At 47.9% G+C, this 27,295-nt stretch overlaps 1 protein-coding gene across 1 annotated transcript; it reads left to right on the top strand.

The window, feature by feature from the left end:
* The first annotated feature begins 1,671 nt into the window (after positions 1 to 1,671).
* VASH2 (vasohibin 2) lies at positions 1,672 to 27,167 on the top strand. The gene is made up of 7 exons (XM_085219269.1): positions 1,672 to 2,193; positions 4,673 to 4,761; positions 6,350 to 6,406; positions 13,897 to 13,971; positions 20,482 to 20,863; positions 22,530 to 22,645; positions 24,696 to 27,167. Exons 1-7 carry the CDS (start codon positions 1,915 to 1,917, stop codon positions 24,763 to 24,765), a joined length of 1,068 nt encoding a protein of 355 aa, XP_085075395.1. The 5' UTR covers positions 1,672 to 1,914; the 3' UTR covers positions 24,766 to 27,167.
* The last annotated feature ends 128 nt before the right edge of the window (positions 27,168 to 27,295 follow it).

The following is a 27,295-nucleotide window of genomic DNA, read 5'->3' as shown; positions in this document are numbered from 1 at the left end:
GCATTGCTGATGTTCTTCATTGCTAAAGCTGAAACAGCTTGATGCTGTTGTGCTGTGCTGGAGCAGTGCAAAACAAACAGTTAAGAGTTTCCAGAAAGGGTTGTTTGGGGGAGTGCTCCAAAGCAGCATACCCTCAAGTCTTCCTTTCATAGCTTCCTTTTTTTTTTTTAAGGTCCACTTTACATTTTTATTTTCCCAGCTTTTATGATCACATTGATTTATACATAAAGTTATCGCTCTTAGTGGTTACGCAAACCACTCCTGCAAACTTGCCATTAACATATTACCATGGTGACATCCTTATCACCATTTAACCTTGCAGTTCATTACTAAGCAAATCTCATTCCAGTGTGATTTCCAGGTCAGGACAAAAAGCCCAAACAAATGACTCTTATTTTCCTTTTCAGGCACCAAGTGAGTTTTTTTTCAGGAAATGGACTCAATTTTGCACATCAATCATGCAGTTATGTCAGGCAAACTTTCCAGACCCCATTCTTTAGTTTCCATAGAATCACAGAATCACCAAGTTTGGAAAAGAAACTCCAAGATTATCTAGTCCGACTGTCCATCTACCACTACTAATCCTAAACCATGTCTCTTTGTACAACATCTGAATGTTTCTTGAATGCTTCCAGGGAGGGTGACTCCACCACCTCCCTGGGCAGCCTGTTCCAGCACCTGACCACTCCTCCCCCAGCAACTGCAATGGGCTTTGTGGGTGCAGTGGGCAACAGGGGTCCATGTTGTTCTTAGCAGAGAGAGCAGCTCCCCTTTTTTTAGTTTGGGGCTCCCTGCACACTCGTGGGAAAGCTTCCTGGAAGCAGTGCTGATCCTAATATCACCTTGCTGCTACGGTGCAATTAAGAGCCATTAATTTTCCTTCTGTTGGTTGTGTAATTGCACTGCAGGGTGTTCTGAATGCTGTGTGTGAATTGAGTCTGCAATTGGAAATAATGAAGGTTAGAACCTTCTTGCATGACTTAATGATCGAATTAGTTCGTTTGACCCAGAAAACAGCTGCGGCGGCACCAAGCTCTGTGTTAGGAAAAAGACCACAGGTTAAGAGTGCTGCTCAGCCCTGTTACTTGAAGAGGGAACCGCAGTGCCCTCCGAGATGCTCTGAGCTGTGGGTGCCCCTGGAAAGCAGGGTCTCGTTTGGCTCCGGCTGACAGCCTTTCTCCAGTCTTCCTGACACCAGCCTCCAGCTGGGACGCTGACAGAAGGAGGCTGGCAGGGCTCACAGGGACGCCAGCTCCTGCGGGGGGCCGTTAGCAGAAGGCTGGCATACATCCAGCGCTGCTGAGAGCCTTCATGGAGTGGATGGGGCACGGCAGGGCTCACCCCAGCCTCTGGGTGGCTGAGGGGACAGCTCTCCTCGCTCACATGGCGCCACCTGCTGGGCTAGTTGGCACGTGGGAATTCTGTTATTAGGCAGCTAGTTCGGGGCGCAGTCTGGGGCTGGGCACGGCTCTCTGAAGGGCCGCGGGGTCAGGCAGCCCTGGGGCGGGTGGCTCGGGTGTCAATCCTGTCACACAGCCCCCGGGCACGGTACCCGGACCGCCGGGGGGCGCCATCGTCGCGGCCGCGCCGGGCAGCGTCTCCGCCAATTGTTTCCCCGCCCGCCTTCTAGCCCCGCCCTTCTTTGTTGCGGCCGCCAATAGAAGCGCGCTGAAGGCGGGCGGCAGGCCCGTAGCGTGGTAACGGCGGGGCGGCATGGAGCGGCGAACCCGCAGAGCGGCCGGGGCCGGGCCGGGGCGCCCGGGCCGAGGGACTCGGGGTGTCGCGCGGGGGGCGGGTACCTGCCGTTAGGGCCGGGGCCTCGGCGCGCGCGAACGCACGTTTATACCCATCTCTATTGATAGAGGGGGGCGGCGGGGCCCGGTCGCCCCCCGCCCGGGGCATGGCGGCGGTGCCATGACGGGAGCGGCGGGCGGCGGCGGCCCCCGCCGGGCGTCGGCTGCGGCCAAGGGCGGGGGCCGCTCCCGGAGCGCTCAGCCGCGGGCGGCGGGCAGCAGCGGCGGCGGCTCGGAGGAGGAGGAGCAGCGGGACGGCGGGGTGCTGTTCCTCGTCAACAAGAGCGGCTTCCCGCTGGACGGGCAGACCTGGGAGCGGATGTGGGGGCACGTGGAGCGGGTGCACCCCGACGGCAGCGCCGTGGCCGCCGCCATCCGCAGCGCCGCCTGCCTGGCCCGGGTAAGGCTGCGGGGCGGTGGGAAGGGGCCGCGCGGACCTCCTGCGACCCGCTGCCGAGCTGGCCTCGGCGCCCGGTGGCCGGAGAGGGTGGGCCCTGGGCCGGCGGGACGGTGCGCGCAGACCGTAATGAATGACGAGCCCCGGGATCGAGTCCGCCGGCTTTGTCCGCGCTGGGTAACGGAGCGCTCGCTCTGCGCACGGCGGCCTCCTGCTCCTAATAGGCTGCGGTGAGGCGAGGGAAGGCAGTTCCACGCGGGCTGCCCGCAGCGAGCCGGGACCTGGCGTTCCGGGCACGGGGCGGTCGCTGGCCGAGATGCGCCGTTCGGATCATCAGCCCTCGCGTTGCAGCGGCCGTGCTGTCTGTGGAGGCGTCGCTGCTTAGAAATAGCGATGCAGGGTCAAGGTCTCCCATCGCTCTGCTCCCGAATCCTACTTGCTTTATAAACGCGCGATCCACAGCGCTGTGTCTCCGCTCGGCAGCCCTGACATCCCACTTGTGCGCGCAGCGCTGGCTGCTGCTCTGCTGGCGGGCTGGGACCGGTCCTCTGCAGGGCTGCGCTTTGAGGAGTAGGATGATGCCAGGCAGCAAATGCTGTGACATAATGACAGTCCTGGCAGGAGTTTCCCTGGCCTGAGCCCCGTGTAAAGTGTGACCAGAGGAACGGAGGGGGCTCCCTGCAGATAGACGAGAGTAGGGATGGGAGCTGCAGCCCTTCTTTTGTCCCCTCTTGTTTCCCACCACTGCCTGTGCCCCATCTCTGTGGGTACTTCTGGAAACCAGGGGTGAACCTGTGGTTAGGAAGCTGGGAACTGTGGAATTTTTCATGCTGCCTGGTCCCTGAGAGTATACGGCACCTTCTGGGGTGTGCTCAGTCCTTTGTGCTTCCAGTGGCGTAAAGCAGGAGCTGCATGCTGCTCAGAAACATGCAGGGCTTGAGCTCTGGGCAGGTGGAGCTCTGCCCACTGACCCAGGATTCAGCTGGCCCAGATCAGCTTGCCTGACCGTGGTGTGACCAGGGTGGGCCTGGTGCCTGCATAGCCACATTTGTGCCTGGGACTGGCCCAAGATGCAGAGCAGTCCAGAGCCCTTTGTGCTGCAAGCTTTTATGGTGTTCTGGTGATCTTGTTCCACGTGTAGCTCACATGCATGTGTGAAAGACATTGACATGGAAGGTTTCAGCACCAAAAGCTCAGGGCCTGGCCCAGGCCAGCCCAGCCCTGATAGTTGGGATGCCTGCACTGTGTGCAGTGAGGGCCGTGAGTCCCAGCACCCATCCTATCCCCCAGCACCTGTGGGCCTAAAGGCTCTTCGGCAGTCCAGCTCCTGTAGTTTGGGTGAGGGCCACCCCACTGCCTCGATGTGCTGTGCATGTGCAGTGCAGGCAGGCTTTTATCTTACAGGAGAGTCTGTATGGAAGTGAGAGCAGCAGCGGTTACATCTGGAAACCTTCATTCACTTTTTTTTTTTTTTTTTAACTATTTCTGTCCTGAAACTTGAGCCCTGTCTCAGTGATTCATCCAAGCCAAAGGGGTTGGGGGTGGAAGGAACTTGTGAAACTGAAGAACTACCTCTAATGAAGAGCGTATGCCTGGAAATATGTACTAAGAAATGCTCACCATCCCCACTCATGACTTGTTGTGGCAGCAGAGCTGTCTGCGTGGTTACCATATCTCTTGCTGCACTGAGGATGCTAGCAGCACACTGGAGCCACAGCCGTCTGTCTGCTTCCCACTTAAAACACATTTTTGTGTGTCAGTAGTGTGAGTCTCATCCTATCTGTTTTCCGAGGCCTGTGTACTGTCTGACAGTAGTAGCGAGCTGAATGTAGGTGCCGATTTCCTTGGGAGGTACTTGTCACAAAGCAAAGAGTGAGCAGCTCACTCAGAGCGGAGGTGGGAGCCTGGGCAGCCAGGTCCATGGGAGGGAGGCTCCACTTGTTTTTATAGACGCTGACCCCTTGTTTTGCAGCCTTGCCCTTGCAGTAGCTGGGTGATGACAAGGAGCTGCCCCTTCCCCGTGTTGCTGCGGGCTGAGGAGCCACATAGCTGTGGGGATTAGATGTGGATTGAGGGCCTGGCTTCTGATGGTGCTTTGGCACCAGCTGATGCCTTAGGGGATTTCTGAAAAAATCCCATTATGGTACAGTCTCTATCTCTAAGTGTCTTAATACCATTAGCTATCTGGTGCCCTCAGATGGCCTTTTGGCCCTACCAATCCCTGCCTGGCAAGTGCTGGGATTGTGTTTCTGTGAGGAGCCTATGTGTGCAGGCTGCACAGGTCCTGTCCTGTTTCCATGCTGTGGGGTGTGGGTGGTCCCTGTCACGAGTGGGATGGCTTTGTCCTGTGCCCAAGTTCACTCAGGTGGGAGTCGTGTGCTGTAGTGCTGCACGTTGTTAAGTGCTTGCATCTGTCTGAGTAACTCAGCCTTCTGTGGGGAGTGGTAGCTGTCTGACCTCTTCCTCTTCTCTCTGTGCCCAGCCCTCGATTCCACCGGTGCCCAATTACAAGCTGTCCATGTCCATCCCAGAATGGCTGCAGGCAATACAGACCTACATGAAGATGCTGCAGTATCCTCTGCACGGTGCACACTCTTGCAAAGAAGACAGATGTGTCCAGCATGGAGCGCTGCCTCGTGGGTTAACAGGGTTTGCTGGAGCTGGTCACAGGGCTGGGGATCAACGGGGGTGAAGGGACACCTCTCAGCACTACTACAGGCTTCTTGAGCCTTTTCTGAGGAGTGTAATGAGCCACAGCAAAGCAGGAGCCATGGGAGGGAGGGAGGGAGGTCTTGGAGCAGGCATCTGCGTTCTAGCCCTGCAGCCTGCCCCTGGGACAGCTTCATTAAGAGAGAGGTAACAAGGAGGGCCCCTTTCCACATGTCCCAACTGCTTGGAGGTTTCTTTGGAGCAGCACGCATCAATTTGGCCTCCCTGCTGCTCTGTCACTGCCCTGTGCCAGATAGCCAGCCCTTCCCCACACTGACAGATAATGCTGGGGGAAGCAGCTGCTGGCCTGGATGCTGACTTGGCTGCTCTTTTCTGTTTGCTTTTTCTCTAAACTCTCCCTTTGTGTGTGTGTGCTCTGGGGGAAGCAGTGAAGATGAGGAATGAACGTGAAGTCCTGGTAAGGATTAGGAAGGGATCTGGGTGGCAGCTGGAGGAGCATCTAAAAATAGCAGGGCAGAGGTTGGGATCAAAGCCTGGGCAGCAGCTGCAGGGCAGGCACTGCTGTGCAGCCCCCTTGGGCAGAGAGAGCTACAGGAAGGAGGGCTGCACTGAAGGGGAGGCCATGTCACACAGCTCAAAAAACCACCATCTTTTCCTCCAGTGGTTTTGAAATGCTGCACTTTGCTATGGAGGAGGAACAAGTCTCAGAGGTCGGGTTTGGCTCTGTGTTGAAAAAGGCTTCAAAGTGTGCTGGGACTGGGGAGCAGGATCCTGGCTTCCTTTGAGGACCGAAAGAGGCTGTATGTTTTCGAAGCACTCTGTGAAAGGGCCTCATGAATTAAGTTTCAAAGGTGGGTGGGAGGGAAGAAAGTTGTTGTTTTTTTTTTCCCTGGAGGTCTCTGAACTCTAACTAAAGTCGGTTCTGAGCATCCTGATGCAAGCTGAAGATTTGTATAGCCATGGTCACTCAGCCAGCAGCTGTGCTGGTTGTACCGTGCTGGGGTTTGGTTGGTGGGTGGCTGTTCTCTGGCATCCTTCATGATGAGCTCTCATGTGCTCGTGGTGTTAACTTTTGTTATTGAGTTGCACTTAGCTGGCTAGTTCCATTTTAAGTGCATTGTGTATTTTAGGGAATGATTTATATTTCCTAAGTGTAAATAGATGTATTGCCATGCAGTTGATTTACAGGCTGACTGAGTTAAAACTTACAAAGGAACTTAGCTCTTTGAAACAATGAGTTATGCTGGTTGGTCTGGGCTCTTGCTTGAAGGGGAGACTTTCTTCAAGCTACAACCCATTTTTTTCAAATGCAACCCAATGGCAAATGGGAGCTAGACGAAAAGAGAATTCACATCTCTCAAGTGCCAAATGTGTCATATTAGACAAGTGACCTTTTTGCTCAATTCTCCACCTAGTGCTAATTAATGTCATAAATTGTGATTTTATTGTTTGTCTGTTTAAGTTGCTCTCCTTAACATACAAAATTCAGATACAATCACACGGGAACTCAGTTCTTCGAGATCAGAAAATCCAGACCTCTAAGTGGGTAAGTGTCTTTGAAGGTGGTATACTGTCATGCTCCCCCATAAATACTGAAGGCTGATGCAAAGCAATGTAGTGGTGTGGGAGGTCTCCAGTGCCAATGTCTGCCCTGGCACAGCCATGGCTGTGTGTCACTGCCTTTGCAAGGAGAGTCCGAGCTTGCTGCCTCTTGGGACAAGGACCCATAGCAAGCCAGCAAGGGGGAGGGCTCAATTTGCTTGGTATCCACGCTGTAGCTGGCCAAGCTTCAATGTGCAGGGTTGGAAAAATTCAATTCTTGTTTGTTGGTGTTGGGTTGGGAAGGCTGGGCTGTTTTTATGGAAACTATGTAAGTCTTGATATTCTGGTTTGCGCTATAATACCATTGCTGATGGTAGGGAGAGATGAACTCTGCACATTGCTGCAAAAATCTTAATGTTGTCTTGAGCTCAGTTATTTCACCTTTGAGGACCACAAGGAATAGCTCAAGTCATGGTCTTGGTTCTCCCTTTGCTGGTCATCTTGTCATTCCTTCCACCTGGTGTGGATGACAGTGAGTTGTGCAATACGAATATGAACATGTGCGCAGGGAGTGTGGCAACAGAGCTGGGACCTCTTGCATGTGAGAGCTGTATCACGATTATGATAGATCTTTGAAAGGACCCAGTAACTTGGCAGATTGGGTGGGAGGTGATGTTGACAACTCTGTGCCTTTTTTATAGGGCAAAATTTAGACAAGCAGAATGTAATGACTCCTGTAGGCTGTCCTGTCTAGCTCTCCTCAACTGTCTGTCACTAATAGTGTGTTGCTGTAAATTTCTCTTCCCATCACAGCTCTAGACTTCAAGTTTTCATCTTGCTGAGAGCAGTCTTTCCCACTTCCTTTCTCTATGTAATTTTACTGTACTGGTGGAACTTGTTTAGAAGAAATCTTTGCTTTGAATGATGAATGGGTTTATAGACACTTAAACCAGTTTTCAGGCTGGTCACTCATTTTTAAAGTTGTCCCATTACTTTTATCCAAGGAAGTGGAGGATGAGATGAATTCACTACTTTAAATGGCTGTGTTCTCTTGGGCTTGATGATAGTCTGTCTTATGAGGATGGTGCTCTTTCCTTAAAGTGAATCAGCACGGAGACATTATCAGGGTTTTGGATCCTCTTCTAAGTGGTCTCATTTCCTCCATTTATCTGCCTTTGATGTTTGTGGGTTTGGGTACTCGCGTTTGGCTTTTCTCTTTGTTGCAATGACTTCTGAGCAATCTAATTTGTGGTGACAGGACTTCAGGACAGCTAAAGCAAGGGCTTCTGGAAATGGTCTGGCTAGTAGGAGCTAGTTTGCCAGGCACAGTTGTCTTCCTTTCTCTTCCATTAGACTTGCACAGTGTTAGCTGCTAAGCCTGCACTGGTTTGCTCCTTGGCATAATGGATAGGAGTAGGCCTGACACAGAGTGTGTGTAGGATCCCTCACTTGCTTTTGAAATAAGGCAGGAGCCTGCTGACAAAGCGAGGTTAGTATTTGCAAGTGGATCTGGCAAGATGCTGCACTATCCATTCCTACCAACTCTTGGAAGCTGAGACTGTTACCAGAGTGGTGATTTATTGATGCTGAGCATACTGTTTACTTCATATTGTGAAGGCTCAAGCTAATGAAAGTATTATGAGACCTCTGGCAGCCTGACTTCGTGAGAGTGGTGGCTGGACACAAAGAAGTAGAGCGCTAGGTAGAAATGATGAATATTCATAAATTCACGTGAAAGTGTCCTAAAGCAGCTGGAGCATATTAATGAGTATTTCTGTTATAGAGGGAGGACTATTATGGAGATTTACTGTCAGCATCAGTGCAATATATGAGAGAATAAAAATGTCTGGCTGGGCTTAGGAAGGGAGAGCATAAATTATCCATAGGAACACGTAACATTAAGCAATGCAGGCTTGATACAACTCTGTCTTTATAATCCCTTTTATGAAGAAGTCAGTTAGCTATCAACTTGCATCTAGACTGCCTGGCGCCCTGTGAATTTGTCTGGACTCAAATGATGCTTCTGAAAATGTTAGATTGTGCTGGTATGGCTTTGTAAGGGGTGGGAGAGATGTGATCCTGAAAATTGTGTGTTGCTCCTATTGTATTGGCAGTGTGTACAGTGTATATGTGAAACTGGATCTTAACTTGCCTGGGTTTGCTGTAATTGTACAAAACCCAGATTTACAGGTGTAGCATGGATGTCCTGACCCAGGGCAATGTCCTTGGTTTAGGCTTTGTGGTGTGCCCTTTTATATTGGGTAAGTAAAGGACACTCAGTGGAGTTCTGTTCTACTGATACCTGGTAGGTGTGAGAGTGAGGCTGGGATATGTGTGTTTCAGGCACTTACCAATTGGACTGTTTTTTTTTTCATACAGGGTTATACTAGCAGAACTTACATTACAACTTCTTTTTGTACAACTCTGATTTAAAATTTGGTTATTCTTTAGTCATCACTCTTTAAAGCTCCCAAGAATGGATCATGTAAGAGCTTCAGAAATACAAAATGTATTTCCAGATATCTAATAAAGTCTATGAGTGTTAATTCAGTGCTAACAGACTTTTATTACTGGCTGTACAACAGGCAATAAACCCTCTGCAGGCTTCTGTTCTAGGATACAGACATGAGCCACAATGTGGAGCAAGCATCTCTGCTCTGCACAGAGTAACGGGGACAGTGTAGGAAGGTGTGGTATTGCGCTGTTCCCTCCATTCTTTGTCCTGTTGGTCACTGTAACTTCAGCTGAAGCAAAAAAAACAACAACAATGGATTGTGGGTGCTTTGGGAAATGACAGAGCTGCCTCTGGGCTGTGAAGGTGGAGCCGTTCTGTGGCAGCACACAGTTGATGGCAAAAGGAATGCGATAGGAGCAGACGCATGGGATCTATGTAACCAAATAGTAGGGAGGAGAAAAGCCACAATACTGTTTTAACACACCATCTTATTAAGAAACCCTGAAGGGGCTGCAAGGGAAAAGGAGCTCATCCCATTTCCAAACAATAGACTGCAAAGGCTTTTGAACATCTGCTTCTTTCTCACATCGCTGTAGTCAGCATGTGGGAGAAGTCCTTTTGACACAAACCGGTGTTGAGAAGATCCTCAAGAATAGTGGCTGCACTGTTTTATATCTGTTTAGTCCTGTTTGTACTTTTCACTTTTTGCTTTATTTGGGAAGAGTAAACCTGTCAGAAGCCTTTGAAAACCCAAGAAGAGAGGCGTTCAGTGGGCCTTGTGCAAGTCCTGATGCCTGGAGGAGAACTTAGTAGGAAATATGCAGGAGGATTTTATTATGAGATTTACCAACAGCTGTAGAAACCTTGGTGGGGAAAAATGGTTCAGTGCTCCTTAGCACGTTCATCTCTGAATGAGTGTGGTAGGCCCCTGCTGGTGAGATCCTCTAGCACTGGGCATGCTAACAGGCTTGAAGCTTTTTCTAACCTGTATGTGAGATAGGAAGGGTGGTGCCTGGTTAAGAACCAGGGAGCAAAAGGCATTTGTGTTTCACGTGAGGTGCCTGCAGTCACTGCAATCTTAAAAGGAAAGCATCCTAAAATGGCAGGAACTAATCCTCAGTGCAGAAACCAAGAGTGATAATTCAAATGGGCACCTAAAAACACTGAAATAGATTTGTGTCAGTTTACAAGTAGATGTCAGCATGGACCCGGAGGGAGAAGCATGCAGCCTGTTCATGTTAGCTGTGCTTATCAGAGGCAGAAGTGTTAACTGCGGACAGATACCTGCCTGGCAGATTTTAGGTAATGGTGTAAACACAGCAAAGAGGGAAGCTGCATTGTGCTAGTTCCCAGCTGCCCAATAGGAGATTGCAAGTACCGCATTGGAGAATTGTGTATGTGGAATCTGTTGAGATGACTGGAAGGATTTAAAAGTCCCACAGACAAACCCTGAGCAGAAGGAGAATCAAAGCACTTGATGATGTTTCTTTTTTTATTATTCCCTTCCTTAAATCTTCATTAACAAATTTAATCGCATAGTATTTCTCATCACAGTTAGTACATGAGGCAGTGTGGTAAGAATTCAGGAGTGAAATCCAACAAGGAAAGGACAAGCCAAAGAGCACTTGTAATTAGTTGTTTCCAAGTAAGCTGGATGCAGTCTAGGTTTTCTAGATGACTTAGCTGACAAGCAGCCTGCAAACCATTTGTGCTTTGGTTATGGTGTGTAGGAAGGATGAGTGGTGTGGCTGGAAACAGGAAGGCAGTGATACCAGCCCTTTAGGGGAGGTGAAAAGAAAGCCAGAGAGAAAACTCTGAAACTCCGGTCTAGAAACTTCCAATTTATCTGCAATCTCAAGAAAAAACCTTAGCGCAAATAATCAAGTGTCTGGAACATAATAAAGCTGTAAGGCAACATGAATTTAATTTGACACATTTTATCTCTGTGAGATTGTAAAGGTTTTTGTGCATAAGGGAGAAGTTGCAGAAGTGATCACTTTAGTATGGCTGTTGTTAGCTTCCAGATAAGGCAGGGGCATCCAGCCTAAATAAAACGATTCTGAAACAGGGACCCAAGCTGGTGGAAAGCTGCACTCAGGAAGTGGCATGCGGACAACAGCTTGTTCTTGGTCTGGCAGACTTGTCAGTTGAGGTGTGCAATATCTGTCCTAGGTCAATTATTTTTTTCATTAATGGTGTGTATAAAACTAATTGTTTGCTAATGAACGTGCTTTGCACTTCAAGCTGAACAAAGTGACAAGGCTTTGTAAGATTGAACTGGGATTCAGAATGATTTTGGAGAGTAGGAGGTGGATTGGAACAAACAGGTGGTATTTTAGTAAAGACAGTTGCAGAGAATGGTTTTGGGAATCTTCAACTGTGAGGATACATGACGGAGAACGAGAGGCTGGTTTTGCAGAGAAGGATCCGATTTTATGTATTTATTTTTAAAGACATTCAATGTGAGTCAGCACCAACAACACATTGGGTTGGGTTGCAAAAATATAGTTGGACTGAAAAGATAATTAGTGTTTGTATTGGAGTGGTGGGATCAAGTAAAGGGCTACAAGTGAAAAGAGAACAAAAGGAAAGCAAGAAACATTGCCCAAGGTCTAGAAAACATGACTTATGGCAAAGCTTGGGGAGGGAGGGCTATAATAATAATAGTAAATGTGGGTTTACTTTGTCATGTTTGCAGAGGAGAGGTTGATTACAGCCTTATGTATGTATAAATGTCTGTTGCAAGAGGAGAGTTAATAAATGTCCACCGTGGATAGCAGAAAAAGCTTCTCATTTAAATTGCAAAAATAAAGATTCAGTTTAAACATTAGGGGAGCTTCTTAGATGTGAGGTTAAGCATAGGATGGATTTACTGGTGGCTTCCCAAGCCTTTGAGAACCCAGTTCAAAGTAGGTTGGAAAATTATCAGTGAGGAGCGATTTAGGTTTGGCTTATGCTACCTTGGGGCAGAGCAGTGGCTTAGGGATTTTCTGAAGACTGTCTCCAATGCAAATGCAGTTTTTGAGGCTGTGGTTTAACTCAGGCTTGTTAAGAGAGGCAGAAAGGCTCTGGGTGGTTGTTGAACTGGGTCATCCACAATCTCTGTGGCCTGTGTTGCAAATGTGAAGGAAAAAGAAAACTTTGAGTACTGCCCAGGACTGGGCATTACAGGGTGGTATTGTTGGATGCGGAGATCCTCAGGACTCTGTTCAGCTGGCTTTCTGTGCTCCATGAACTCGCAGGAGTGCTGAGCACCCTCTTGTTCCACACTGAGGTGAGACCTGGGCTCGTTCTGCCCAGGAGCTGCCTGGTGGAGCAAGGCTGAACCTGTGAGTTTGGAGAGCCAGTTCTGCAGGATGGCCCTGGGCCCACCAGCTAACAGCTGGCCCTGGGCTTCCCACCTGGTCTTGTCCCTCCAGGGATGGCTGTGGTTCCTGCATCCTAATGCTGAGAGCAGGAGCTGGACAAGAGGGCTTGCCATGCTCCCTACCAAGCTGAATTAGCCTCTGATCCTATGTAAAGGAATGAGAGAGCAGCTGCTACCTTGAGTGGGCAGCCAAAGTATAGCAGTATAGTGACTTTGTTTTTGTTTTTTTTTAAGCAAGCAAAATGCCTCTCCTGGTCAATTTAAATCTATCTTCATGCGTAGCATCTTGAAGGGCTGTAGTTGCAAGCAGAGCATATGTTAAATAGAACTCAGTATTTAAGTACTATGGATATTGCTGTGACAGATATACTGGGGCTAATTTGGCTGCTTATTTAGGCCGATTACGTTAAAGCCTCCCTCCCTGGCTGGGGAATCATTAACGTAATATCCAAGCTGACAACTTGACTTGATGGCAGGGAGCTTGTGCAGGCAGCTGTTAGGAGAGCCAGTGCTGCGTGCTGTGGTGAGGCGGTGACCCCAAGCCCAGCAGCCACAGGAATTGCCTTGCATTGCTGTGGGAGGATGAAGGGGCCCCATTGTGTCCCTGCCAGACCTGCTGCTTGGTGCTGGGGCTCCTGTCACTGATTGTGAGCGTGGTGGAGGCAGGCAGGCTGGCCCTGCTGTGCCCGCTGTACGGCAGGCAGCATGTAAAGAGCAGGTGTTTACAAATGAGAAGATAATTTCTAGCCTGGAATCCCTGTGACAGGCGGTAATAGCAGTGGAAGCTGCGCTGCCATTTACACTGAATACAAGGTTTAGAATGCATGAGATGGCTGAATTGGGAAGTGGGAAAATAGATTAATGGCTTGAGATGCATATTCTCATCATCTTATCTGGTAGAAATATTTCTCTTTTTATGAAGCTCTCCTCAGAGAGGGTTAGAGGAGACTTCAAAATAGAAGTCATCCTTTGTTTTGGCTTTTCAATTGTCTTGCTGCAATTGAATATCACTTTTCTCCCTCCTGGTCATTTTTTTTTTAAGAGTCCAGTTTGTAACTAAATTTCATGGGCTTGCCATCCCTGGGATGTGTTGTTCTTGCACTCCTGTAAGGAAATCCTGCATTTGGGGCAGCCTAGAGGAGATGGGAGGCAGCAGGAAGGTAACTTGGCTTGCAGTGATGTAAGTTATCTGTGCTGGCAGAGCTTCTGCAGAGCAGATTTCAATAAAACACCTGAAACTGCAGCCTGCATCTATTGCCATCAGCTCAGAAAGGGACATAATCGCTGAGGGGATCAGCTCAGTGCAGGCACGCTCTGCAGTGCAGAGGGGATTGTGGTGCACAGGGAGCTCCTAATAGGCAGCCCTACGTGTAGGATGACATGGTATGATGCAGGAGGCTGCTGTTCTTCCAGCACTCCTTATGACAGCTGTCACCTGCTCACAAGGTGCTGCTGCGGTCATTGCACCCAGCCAGCAGGAAGCCGTGTCCTCTGCATCCCCTGAGGCCCCTCCAACCTCAGGGACCCATGCAGTGACCCAGACAGAGCTCCCAGGGAACCTCAGACCACATCTAGCACCTGCAGAGATGAGAAATGGGGATGTCTGGTTCCAAGAGTGAGAGAGAACTTTGTTCCAACCATAAAGCCTAAAAGCTTTTTGTCTCTGTTCTAGGTTGATGGAAACAGCAAGAGAAATGACCAGGGAGTCCTTACCTATCAAATGCCTTGAAGCAGTCATCCTGGGGATGTATCCTTTGTGTCTGTCACTTCTTACTCTGCAGTGCTGTTGAATTTATCAACTGTCCTGGAGGGTGTCTGAGATGTGCACAGCCAAAGGTGAGTGTACACATTTCGGGGGCTGTCTGTGCTGTGGATTGGTGAGCTGTTGAGATGTGTTAGGAAGAGCTGGGGAGGCTGTGTGCTGTTCACAAGCATCAGCTGGTGTTACAGCGGCCATGCTGGCTTTGCCTCCTGCCCCAGTAATTTGTGTAACATCAGGATCTGACCCACAGTGCCCACAAGTGTCTGTCTGCAGAATCCCTGCTTTGTTTAGTCATTTGTTGCCTGTTGCTGTTGAAGATTTATAGCTGTGTTTGCATACTGAAGTTGTGTTCACTTTTTGTTTCTCAGACCACAGCTGTGGTTTGTGCAGAAACAGGTATATATTATAGTTAAGTGTTTATGCTTTACCTTAACGTAATGGCTATTTCCTACTCGGGTTCAGAAAATAACAAGGGTATTTTTATTTGGAGACTGACTCGCTTTCTAACCCCCTTGTTCTCTCACTAATAAACTAACTTGTTTGTCCCCAGCTGCTGGAAAAGGGCAAGGCAGTTACAGGTACAGCTGTGCACTGGATATACCTCAGCACAGCTGATCAAATTACATTTCAAACAAAGAAAACCGAATCCCAACGCAGAGTGGCTCCTGGTGTCTTTGCTGCGTTCTGCTTGCTGCTGCTGCCCCCTCTCGTGGCAGAAGAAATTGGCATGTGTTGTAGTGCCCGGTGCTGGCGAGGGGGTTTCTGAGAGCTGCACCCATGTGTGCTGCTGCCTCTCCCTGCCTTGGCAGGGCCTGCTGGCAGCTTGGGAGTCCTGAGTGCTTGGTGGCAGCAGGTGGCTCGCACTGACACCAATGTGTGTAGGCCTGTGTGGGGCTGCTGAATCATGGCTTGAGACTCTGATTAATCACCTGAGGTGAGCAATGAGTCAGCAACGGGAGCACAGGTGAAGGCAAATCACCTGTGCTGCGGGAAGGGGTGGAGCCTGGCTGCACCTCTCCTAGATCCATTTAAGAGCTGACTGCCAGTGGGGAAGGATCTCTCTGGAGATCTGCTCCATTGGAGTTCATCTTGCGAGCCCAGGATAGGGTGAGTGACTTTCTCTCGTTACTCTGGTATAAATTACATTAGCCAAGCTCCTGGAGATATATATATATATATATAAAATCTGTATATCCATTGACTATACACCATCTGTATATCCATTGATTATACAAGGCCTGTTGTGCTTACCCATGTGTCAGGACTCTATTTTGTATTATTTGGAGAACAAAGTGGGGAGGAAATCCCCAGGAGGAGCTGATGCTGCTCTGCAGTGCTGGTAAGTGTCAGTGTGTCTTCTGGTGCTGTATTTCTAGTATTGAACCACGTAGCATTCAAACAGAGGGTGAGAACACTGGTGACATAAAAATGACCTAAGAGTCATGGTAACCTAGGAGTGCGTTTGATAGTTGAAAATTTTTGACCATTTTATTTTTGATTTCTGAAAAAGCCTTTTTTTCCACAGTATTTTACCTGCTTTCCTCAAGTCTGATCTCATTTTTTTTTTTTTTTTTTTTTTTTTGCATGGGGGCAAAACAATTGAAAGCTCCAGATTATGTCATTTTGTATCATCTGAAGTTTCTTTGGGGGTGGATTTTAAAGCTTTGAATGAATGTTTCTGTTTCAAGATAGTATTTCCAAAATGTTTATGGTAGGCTTTTATTTGAGGTCCCCTCATGAGAAGGCTTAGAGGGGAGAGTGGGACAGGGCTGTCTTTTCCTTTGGTTTCCAGTTCCTGCATTGGAAGCCCATTGCATAAGAACAGGGGCTGCCTTCTGGGGTGGTTGTCTAGTAACACGTTCGTTAAAGGAAGCTAAAAGATACCAGCAAAATATTTAGATTTCATATTAAAGGCAAGGTGTGGGCACACAGAATATCAGTAGCAAGTAGATGGGCCACCTGAGTGTGTGATTTTTGGAGGTGGCTCTTATAAAGTCTAGGTCCCTGCAGAACCTCATGGTGTGCTCCAGATGTGTTTCTGGAGCAGATCTCTGTAACAACATGTCCTTGGCTGATTTTTTCCTCAGCTGTGAGACTTTAATCTTCAGTGTCACCCTCTGGTTGGTAACCCTACTCGGTTAGGCAGCAGCTGTGATTTGCTTTCAAGCAGCTTCCAAATGAGAGATGCTGTTTGCCCTCTGTTCCCTTTTCTGAGCGTCACATCACTGAGGTGCATCCACCTGAGCTGAGCATCCTGGTGTGTGTGTGTTAACCTCTGGTTCTCTTCTCTGCCTCTAGAAATAGGGTAGTGCTGTGCTGACAGGCCTTGTCCTGTTGCTTGGCTACCAAAAGGAGCAAAGCCCAGCTTTGCTGACAGCGAATCCTCACTGTGAGCCTCCATTGAGAGTCCGGCTTGTGCAGAGCAGCTTAGCAAGATGTCATTTAATTGAACTGCTTGCTGGCTTGTGCAATTGCCTTTTGCAGTGTGTTTTCTTATAAAATACTTCAGCAGTCCTTCTTGGTGCAGAATTAAGTTTTGCATAATTGTCTTCGCACTGAACTTTGAAGTGTTTTTATCTGGCAGCAAGTAAAATACTGAGCTATTCTATGTGCACGCAGCAAAGGAGCAGCTGCTGTGAGATTACCAAAAGCTCGTACAGATCTTCCAGTGTTATAACGATTGCAGCAGTCTGTACAGATCTCCTCCGCGTAGCTGTCTGGACTGGCTTTGTGTCTTGTTGCTTTCATGGACTGTTCAGCAGCGCCTGACTGGAGGCATGCCTCCTGCTGCCCTCCCCAGGATGCTTGAGTTCAGCTGTAGATCAGCTGAGTAATTGTGTGTTCACTACATTCATTATGAGCAAGAATCAAAACTATTTGTGCTCAGGAAAGGGAGTAGTAAACCAAAAGGTGACAAGCAAATTGTATCCAATTATTGTATTAAAATGTGGAGAACAAAATAATGGAGGGTAAGTACAGATTCTAAGGGGTCCACAGAGTGCTGTCTGTGACAGGTGAATCTAATTTATTCCCACTGACTGCAGTGTCCCTGTCCTGGTTCATATGGGGTAACCAGCAGACCTGTGCAGAGTATGAGACCTCCTGCTGTCTGATAATGTCATTAAATGGGGAGAGCAGAGGTGCCCCAGGAGGAGAGATGATTTAATGGCTTTACACTCTGCCCGTTTAATCATTGGGTGATGTTTATCTCTGCTGGAGTCCCTCTTGCCTTGCAGGCAAGTTCCTGACTGGGAGTTAGCCCTTCCGTAAGGGGCAGATTTTCTTCCTGCCATCACTGCAGAGTGCCTGGGATATTGACATCCTCTCCGTCCTCTGCTTGCTTTCAGCAAGCTTGTCTGCAGCCTGGCATGTTTTCTAACTGGAATAGAAGCAGAGAAGGCCTGCTGAAGAGCTGAGCCGCTCTGGTAGCTGAGAAGAGCTCAGGGAGCTTGTCATGACTTCCATCTTCATGGCCTAACCTTGAACTAGTCAGCTCAGGCTGTACCTGGGCGTTAGAGAGCTGGCTCTCTGCTCAGTCAGCAGGGCCATGCAGACCAGGAATTTCAGTGCTGCATCAGCTGCAGGTTCCCATGAGCAGCCGTGTCTGGCCAGCCAGGCTGCCCTGCCCTCCTCCCTGGCACCAGTCCGCCCTGGCCTGTGCTTGCTGTCTGAGCCTCCCTGCCTGCTGTCACATGGTGCGTGATGGTCACTCCCTTGGTTTGGACACCAGTGGGCTGGCACCCCGCTGACTGTTCCCTCGCCACCTGTTGAGCTGGCAGTGGTTCCCAGTGGCTGTTGGTCATAGGCAACACAAGCTCGGATAGCCATGGGAAGCCAGCTGCTGCGTAGCAACCATCAGCTGCTAAAGCCTATTTCCAGAAATGTCAGTGTCCAAAGCCTGGAGCCACAGTGCTAGCACGTGGAAGGATCCCACTCAGATTATGTATTTAAAAATAATAAAAAAAAGCATTAGAGAAAACCCTTTCTAAATTTACTTCTGGCAGATGAAGGAGGTGAAGAGTTCCTCTTCTGGCGAGGAGCTACTCTGCACTCCTCAGTGGGGATCACCTATTTAGGGAATGGTTTGTAACGGAGAGGAAGAATGCTGGGATTTCTGTGGGACTTTTTTGGTAGTAGAGTTTACTAGGGAATAAATTAAAATGTGGAAGGGCTGACTATAAAGCATTGCTGGAGTCATCATGTGGGTATATAGATTTAAAAACAAAAAAACAAAACACAAACATCTAGATTCTAGTTTTAATCCAGAGTTTTAAAACAGAGTCTGACTTAGATCATGCCTTAGCTCAGCATGCTCATAGAACCAAAGAATGGTTTGGGTTGGAAGGGACCTTAAAGGCCACCCAAGTTCCAACCCCCAACCGTGGGCAGGGCTGCCCCCCCAGCTCAGCTGCCCAGGAACCCAACTAACCCTGTGGTGCCTGCAGGGATGGGGCACCACAGCTTCTCTGGGCAGCTGTGCCAGGGCCTCACTGCCCTCCAAGTAAAGAATTTCTATCTAAATTTCCAGTCTTTGTTTAAAGCCATTCCCCCTTGTCCTATCACTGTGTTCTCTGGCGGGGCTCCACATGTTGTCTGTATGCATTTTTGCAGTGGGGGCAGGAGGTGGTTACCCAGAAGGTGACAGATAGGTTTCCTGGGTGACATCTGAGGAGATCAGCATCCCTCAATACTGATTTTTGGCTGTATAGCCCCATGGCTGGGCCTTGGGAAGCTGCTTTGACTTGCACCAGGACCAGGACGTGGAGGGCACCGAGCTTTCCTCTCAGCTGCCTGTGCCCTCTCCTGCTCCGTGCTGTGTCAGCATTGTGCTGTGCAATTTACTCCCTGACTCTCCATCCTGCAGTTACAGGCTCAGCTCAGAAATGTGATTGCAGCCGTGGTGGCAGCGTGTCATTGCCTTTTGTTTGCTACAATACAGCTCTACTTGGGCAGAGCAGAAAGGAAAAGAACTAATAATGACACACGGGCGGAGGGAAAGCCCCTTTGCTGTGTATTTCATCTCGGGTGGGGACTCTCATTAAGCAGTCCCTTGGCAGAAGCAACCTGTACCTAAAGGTTAATTTCCACAGCAGTTGTTGCTGGGTTGTTTGATGGCGGGTAATTTCCATCCTCAAAGGTGCTTTTTACTCCTACCCAGCATTTAATGAGATTAAATTGCAACTTCTGCAAGGCCTGGTGGCAGAAGTGTGTATGTGTGGCAGGCGGGTGCCATGCTTTGTGTGGGCTCAATAGAAGGGCGCTGGGGAGCGAGAGAAAACCATTTCATCATGAAGGGAAAATAGTGGCGATGCTTGAATGCTTCATATGTGTTAATAAAAGATACTGCTTTTTCAGTTACACAGATTGATAAATACAATGGGCTTCTGTAAGAAACTGTCTGTAGGACAAGCTACTGTAATATGACTTTGATAGATGCAGGATGCTCCTTTTAAGGCCTGGAGCAAGGTGACCTAAATGAGATGACAGTGGGCTGAGTTTTCCAGTTGTCTTAATTGCTGTGGTAAAAATGTTTGAGTATGTGAAATTCAGCAAGTGTTGGGAGGATGATGTACCCCAAATGTGCTGAAGTGTGCTGCAGCTGTTCCTCGTCACTGCACCTGCCCTGCCTGGGGCCAAGAGGCCTTGTGGGCCTCAGTGCCTGGAGCTGGGGCTCAGCTGTCCAGGATTAGCAGCAGGGAGCCGTGCAGACTTGGCGCTGATGCGGACCCACTTGTGTGAGGGAATCTCTCTGTCCTTCTCCCTCTGTGAGGGTCACTGATGTTCTGAGGAAACCACCTGGGCCAGCATGCAACTCCTATCTGAGATCACGCATTGCTGTCAGAAAGCTTGGCCCTCAGCCACTTCCTCTGGTGCATTTGATGCAGCCAGCCAGCAGTTCAGGGACAAATTCTGCTTTTTAAAAAGGTTTCTTTGTGGCCATATGTGTCTGTGCAATTCTGGAAATCCAGGAGCTTATCTTTATCTTAGCAGCATGTTACATATGCAAAACCCGTCTTGTATGAGGAATGGCCAGACTAAGGGTCATATTGAAAGCCAGATCTATAGCCCCAGAGGGGATTCTGATCTGTTTGTACTGCTTAGCGGCTGCAGAGATGTGTGAAAATGAGGATAAAAAATCTGAGCCCTACCAAGTGTCAACGGTTCCCTTTTGGTTTTGGTGTCAGATAAAGGAGTTCCCAGGGATTTGGGGTGGATGCTCTCCTCCAGCATACTGCACTGAGCTCTGTCATTGTTGCTTTGTTTTTCTATTCTTCCCCACAGGCATGGTAGAGTCAGGCCCTTTCCTGCCTCAACAATTGAGTCTTATTCTCCAAACAATAAAACGGGCTTTAGTAATATTGACAATTGCTGGGGCACACTGAGAATACGCTTGTGTTTGCATGGGTTCTGGCAGTGAAAACTGTTGGGGAGGTCTCACAGCTGTAATGTGGTGCTCCCTTCTCAACCCCATTTTTGCCTTGACTCAGTGCACAGATACCTAACAAATGGGCAGCCCTCTGTGGAACGATTCCCCATCAGCTTTAAAACCCACTTCTCAGGGAACTATTTTCATCATGTGGTGCTTGGGATTTACTGTAATGGCCGGTATGGATCACTGGGCATGAGCAGGCGCTCGGATCTAATGGACAAACCTCTGACTTACCGAACTCTGAGCGACCTCATCTTTGAATTTGAAGACTCCTATAAAAAGTATTTGCATTCAGTCAAAAAAGTCAAAATCGGATTATATGTTCCGCATGAGCCACACAGCTTTCAGCCCATTGAGTGGAAACAGCTGGTCCTCAACGTATCCAAAATGATGCGCACAGAAGTCAGGAAGGAGCTGGAGAAGTTTGCCAGGGATATGAGGATGAAGGTAGGTCTGGTGCCTGGTTTTAGTTCCAGGATCTCTCCTTCAGCCTGGGAAACACTGGAACCTCACATTCTCCCCTGGCTGTCGAGGGGTCAGCACTCAGATTGTTCTCTGCATGTTTTCTAGCTCTGGATGAGGGTGTCCAGAGGAGGCCATTGGGGCTGAAGCTATGGGGTTTCTGTACAGCTCCAAATCAGGCAGTTTGGTGTTACATAAGGGCGGATGCCTGCAGCACAGGGAAATGGGCCTTTCGTTTATCTGCTGAGAGGTCCAAGTCTGTAGAGGAGTATGATGGCAATCCCCAAGGTATGCGAGCACATGTTGAGGAGAGTCACTTCTCCATGTAGGGCATGCTTCCCACCACCCGTGCTTCAGTCACGAGGTAGGTGAGGTGGGGAGGGAAGGAAAGCAAACCCTTGGCAGGACCAAGGGAAGCACAGGGAGAGAGGGCTGGCTGCCAGAGGGCTGCAGGGTTTGGCTGCCCTTGGGGCGAGGGGTGTCCCTGAGCATGCTGCCAGCATGGCTGTGGGCAAGAAGCCGGTCACAGCTAGGGCAGAAGGGGAACTGGGGCCTCTCCAGCCTTCTGCTGGCAGCAGGAACTGAGCAGGTGCATTGCTAAGTATGGGGCTGGCTCTTTTGGAGTGATATGCAAGTTATTCTGGGTTCCCACACCCTTCCCTGCTGAGGAGTGGCTCATACATGGCAGCTATGTGCCTTTTTGGTAGGGGCTGAGGCAGCCTCCCTGCCCCTGATGGAGTACTGCTGCTGACGTTGGTGGCAGCAGGACAGCCCTCTCATGTGCTGCCAAGTAGGGCGGGAGGGGTGAGCGGTGCCCTCTCTCTGCCTTTGCTGCACATCTATCTTCGGGAGTCCCCTGAGGTTCCACCGGGACAGAGTGGGCTGTGTCCTTCAGCTGTGCTGCAGCCAGGTGGGCCCAGTGAGCATCCCTGCTATCTGTCACTTTGTGCCTGGGGCACAAGAGGAAGGGCAGCAATGAAAGGCGCTGAAGCCAAAGTGGTCTTGTATTGGGTTTGTATTATATTGTATTGTACCCTGATGTCATCTTAGGCAAATATGCTTGATTGCATTGTAATGAAGTTTTTTTCCCCTTCTTCTCTGTTCATACACTTCTAATACCATCTGGAGAGCAAATCACTGGAAGTGGGCTCCAGTTAAAGAAGTCCATGCAGGTAGACAGCTTCCTGAACTTGGTGCTTGCTTCTGACAGTGGCACCAGCTCAGTGTTTGTACCAAGCTTGACACTGTGTCCTGTCCTCAAGGCCCAGACCACAGCCCTGTACACTTGCATTCAGTCAAAAATGTCAAAATTGAGGGATGAAAGCCCTGCACTGAGCTCTGCCCACATGAGTAAGGCTGTGCCTAATGCCACTTTGACCTCCTCTTATTCAGCCACTAGATTACTTAATTCAGAGCTTGAGCCATTTAATTCAGATCTCTTACATTGCAAGTGGTCTGATTTGGAGGATTGAGTCTTGAAAACAGCCTGAAGTTCCTCTTAACCTGGGCAACATTTGAATGAACCCCAAGGGACCGAGGGCTTTGTGTGTGCCATCTGTGCTACTGCCTAAGGCCCTTCATTTAAGCTTTATTTTTTTATGAATTGTTACCATCACAGAACGCTTTTCCCTTTCCTTCCCATCTCCTGCAGATTCTGAAGCCCTCAAGTGCCCATTCTCCCATGAAGGAGAGATCGCGGGGTAAGTCGCTGTCCCCTCGCCGAAGGCAGGCCAGCCCTCCGAGACGGCCGTTCAGAAGAGACAAATCGTGAGTACTTCTGTGCTGTCACTGCTGCCATCGCTGGCGTACGAAGTTGGGGTGATGATATATTTATTATTTGACAGTGTACAAAATGTAGACACTGGCATTTATAGGAAAACTACCAGGATCTTGACTGCCTGAGAGGCTCTCCAGGCCAGCAGTGCTGCTTGTCCCGGTGCTGCTGTGGTTACTGGTCCCTGATGTATCCTCTGTACGGTGTCACTGGAAGCCCTGGTGACACTTGTCTGGTCACTTGTCTACTGGGTGTTGGATGGCTGTGACAGTGGAAATGTGGGTTCCACCTTTTATTTGTTTTTGAGTTTTTATTCAGTACATTTTTGGGAGAAACGAAGAACATATTTTGGGGTGCAGAAGGCCTTTACGGGAGGAAAGCAGGTTGATCAAGTTTTGGGGTGTTCAGACATACATATTAGAAACAGGAGAAGATCTCCAGTGGTGTGGGGTGCTCAGCTATCACTGCTCCAAAAGAAGTTGGATTTCCTGTGAGTAGCACTGGTATTGGGCTGCTATCCAGCTTAGAGGATTGTGCTAGAAGTCAGTCTTTCTCTTCTTGCCAAAGCAGAACTAGCTCTCCCATTGTAAACTTTTGATTTTAATCGGGTTAAAAAAACCAGGCCACTTCATTCATGCTTCGTAGCTATTTGTTTTTCTGCGACTGACTGGGGAGGAACGGACTGTGGCTGCGAGCGATACCTCTAAATGGACACAAGTGAGCTGCCAGGCCTTTTACAGCCACCAGCACACTCCATACCTTAGATGCAAAAGAGTCACGCTCGAGCTGCACTGCTTCGTGCCAGAAAGCTGACAACTGCGAAAGCCCACACGTCACCCAGATTAGTCACACATTTATGATCACCTCTTTTTAAATAGGCTCCCGGACTACTGTCTCAGCACTTATTTATTTATTTTAAAGTGGCTAACAAAGACATTAGGCTAACTTTCTAAAGATAACTTCCAGATAGTTTAGCAGCAGATGATTTCACAGCAGGCTTTTATTTTAACTTGTGAATTCATACTTGGTCCACGATGCTGTGCTTTAGATGTCATCACTACGTGCTCCTTGCTTAGTACGTGAGTAATTACAGTCATGGCAGGCCCTGCTCCCCCCCGGCCTCAACTGCTGGGTTCTTTTGGAGGGATGAGGTCCTCTCTGGGTTTCTCCTAGTGCAGTACAGAAGTGCAGTACAGGCACTGCAGCTTTATCTACGGTTGTATGGTATTCTGAGCCCAACCCTGCATCTTATCTCATGGGGATCTTAGCACTGGTGCTGAGAGTGGGAGTCTAAGAACAACAAGAGATGCACTATGTGAAGTTTCCAGTGTTCTTTCTTCCTCCCTCTCTTTAATTAAAGCCAGCCTGGATGGTTATGCTTCTATAATTCTCTTCTGTTAAGTACTTACAAACTGAGACATGTTTGCTTTTCAATTGTGAGAATATCTGAGAGCCTGGAATGAACTAGCAAATCAAATGCTTCCGTGAAGTATACATTGCCAGGATTATTTAGGTTTAAGAATGTTGCTGCAGGAGCTTTTCCATTGCATGCTAAGTAGGGGGAGACTGATTGCTCAGTCTTGAAGTTTAATTTGTTTGGAATTGTGAGCATGTGTTTAAGTGAGATAACTGAAGTGAATGGCTTGATAGTACCAATCTGTAAGATGCCTGGGAAGTGTAAGGTCTTCATCTCAGGTTTTCTGTTTGGCTGACTCTAGAATTTCACGCAGACTTAGGCAGTGGGAAGTAGTCTGAGACTTATGCTACTATGTGAGAGTCCTTGCCCATTGACTCTTAGCAGTTTTCATGTTGCTGCAAAAGCCAGGATGGACACCTTGTTCTTTGCTGGTGGTGGGCTTTAATGGGAGCCTACATAAGTAGCTCGGGTTATCCTCATTTATGTAAGAAATCAGCATGCTCGTGCTTGCAGTGAGAAAACTGGATGTAGTCAGCCTTAGTTTGAAGTAAGCTGTACCTGGCTCTACTGGTGCTCTCTGTTCCTGTGTGGCAGTGCCAGATCGCTCTCCCCTCCTCTCCTTGTAGGCCTGCGGTGGTGGACAAGAAGGGAGACCTGGCTACGCTCAACGAGGTGGGCTACCAGCTCCGCATCTAACAAAGCCATAGGCTGGACAGAGGGCTTCCTCGGTGCTTCCCACTGCACTTTTTCTTTCCAATGAGTGAGGGTAAAGGAATGGGACTATTTATTAACTTGTGGACACTTACAGTAAAGGTTTTATCTAGAAAATAGAACAGAGAGGATTTTTCTTGGTGGCTGTATTTATTTTCATTCAGTTCATGAAAAGGCATCAGTGAAGAGAACCTTCACTCTATAATGTAGGACATAACAGCAGTTGTATGTGAATTTCTACAAGTAGAGTTTTGCTACGTGAGCATTAATTGAATTTGGACATCATGCTGGGTGGTACCTTTGGGTTGGCTACAACTCATACTCTTAGTATTAAGATGTGCTGGGTGCAGTGTTTAAAAAAAAAAAAAAAAAAAAATCACATTCAGTATTAATAGTCAATTCAGCAATAAAAACTACCAGTGCAGCAGTGACATGATTTTTCGAAGTGTCAACATTACCTCACAAAACTGAATAGATATGCAAACCTGTCGGTATTATTGTTTTGTAACAAGTTTGTACTGTATCCCAGCATTCCTGGTAGTATTAAAATGGCACTGGACGTGCCCTGCCACCTCTATTATTGTTTTGTGCATGTTGCTGAAAGATGTTAAGTAATAGTAATATGCAAGTGTATTCTTAAACACACGTTTTCTTGGGGAAAAATGAGTTTTTTAAAAAAATAATGATAATTGCTTAATAATGAATTTCTAATATTTCATAATTTTTTATACTTTGTCACAAGCTTTTTGTCTTTCTTGACTACACTGCTGAAGCACAAGAAGAAGAGATTGCTGTTTTTGTAGAGGCAAGTGTCCACAATAATGGTTTGTTGCTTGTATATGTTATTGCAATCATGGGAAAAAAGTCCAAATTGCTGAGTCTTTACACAACTCTCTCAAGATTTGTGTGCAGCTTTGAACCTTGTCTTTGAAAGGCCGAGTGCTCTCAGATAGTGATGCCTTGACATCTTATATTAAGATCAGACATCACAGGCTGAAGTTAAGCTTCCACTGTGCTGCCGAGGGAATTTCTCTTGTATGCATCAGAATCGCAACTGCTTAGTCAGACCTGAATAAGGAAGCTTGTGTTGGAACAAGTTCAGCAATAGAATACCATTGTGTGTCTGAAATAACCAAGAACCAGGCTTGTCTGCTTCTTCCCTCCTCTGCCCTTCCGCTGTGAGACTTGGCTAAGGACCTGTGATGGATGGCAGTGTTCACAAGTGACGTGGTAAGAGACTTTCATGCCTTTCACATGAATGAAGTTCTCTGGAAACATTTGAGCGCTGCATTCCTGAAAATATTTCATTAGGTGCCTAAGTAGAAACCGGATTATTCCGAACATCCAGCCTCTACCCTTTGTGCTGTGCTTATGGATTATACTGCCATGGCCTTGTGTACCTCCTCTTCTGGGCACGCACTTGTTTTGGAATCTCATAGAAGACGGGACATTCTAACACAATGACAGTAATACTGAACGAAATGGAATGTTGTAAGCTCCTAGAACCCTTCCTGCATCAATCAGGAAACAAATGAAAACAGAAGGAAATGAGTGCATATACCCAAACCTCACTGCTTGCTCAGAAGTCAGTGAACTCCTCTCCCTAGGACAGGAAGCCAACAGAGACCCAGCAAGCTTCTACAAACAGCAAAATGCTCTTTGGTAATCGTTCTTCATGAGGCCTGGAAAGAAGGCTTTTCAAATGTATTATACTTCTTTATACAAGATTACTTGATCAGTTACAGGGAGGCCTTTCTCATCCCTCTTTCCCCACCCTTTTTCACTCCTGTGTTCACAATAGGAATTTTGATTCAGGGGTGAAGTTGAAGAGAGGGAAGAATTTTTTTTAGTAGAAATTCTTGTGTAATTTGACATCAGCTACAGAGTTTGGTTTACACTGCTGCTCAGTGTCTTGTGACAGTTTTCTTCTTGTGTCTTTTAGATTTCTCATGGGTAAAATACTGTAGGAAAACTGACATGGTGATCAGCTGTATCATATAGCATGAGGGTATCTGGTATGTTTCTAGTTTTTTCTATGGAACCACAGTTTACAACTCTTTAACTCAAGTAGCAGCGATTGGTATATATCTATTGCCATGGTCCAGAGCAATCTGAGTTATTTTTTCTTAGCCTCTAACTTATACTGAAGCTCTTTTATGCTACAGAGCTGTTTCTGAGGTGGTTGTTGTTCAACTGAAAATTTCTCTTGAAACTTGCTTATTATAACATTTGTCTTAATGGTGGTTCTAGTGGCTGTTTTGTTACCTTACTGCAAAATGGTCAAATAATGTAGAAAACATGCATGCTGTTCTTTGTTTTTTTCATTACTTGTATGCTTACGCACAGTGTGAGACTTCAATAAAATATCATGGTAGTCTTTGTAGTGACTTAGGGTTACTTTTTGTCTTGTCTAACACTGCCTATTATTGGTAAGTGTCCAGGTTGTGATATTCCAGAGAATACCCAAGTCATTTTAAAATGTCACAGTGACACAGTATTTAAATACAAAACAAAT

The sequence above is a fragment of the Meleagris gallopavo genome, chromosome 2 (genome assembly GCF_905368555.1).
Source record: "Meleagris gallopavo chromosome 2, MGAL_WU_HG_1.1, whole genome shotgun sequence".
Lineage (NCBI taxonomy): Eukaryota > Metazoa > Chordata > Aves > Galliformes > Phasianidae > Meleagris > Meleagris gallopavo.
The sequence above is the reverse complement of the archived record's forward strand: the minus strand, read 5'-3'. Positions and strand labels throughout refer to the sequence as shown.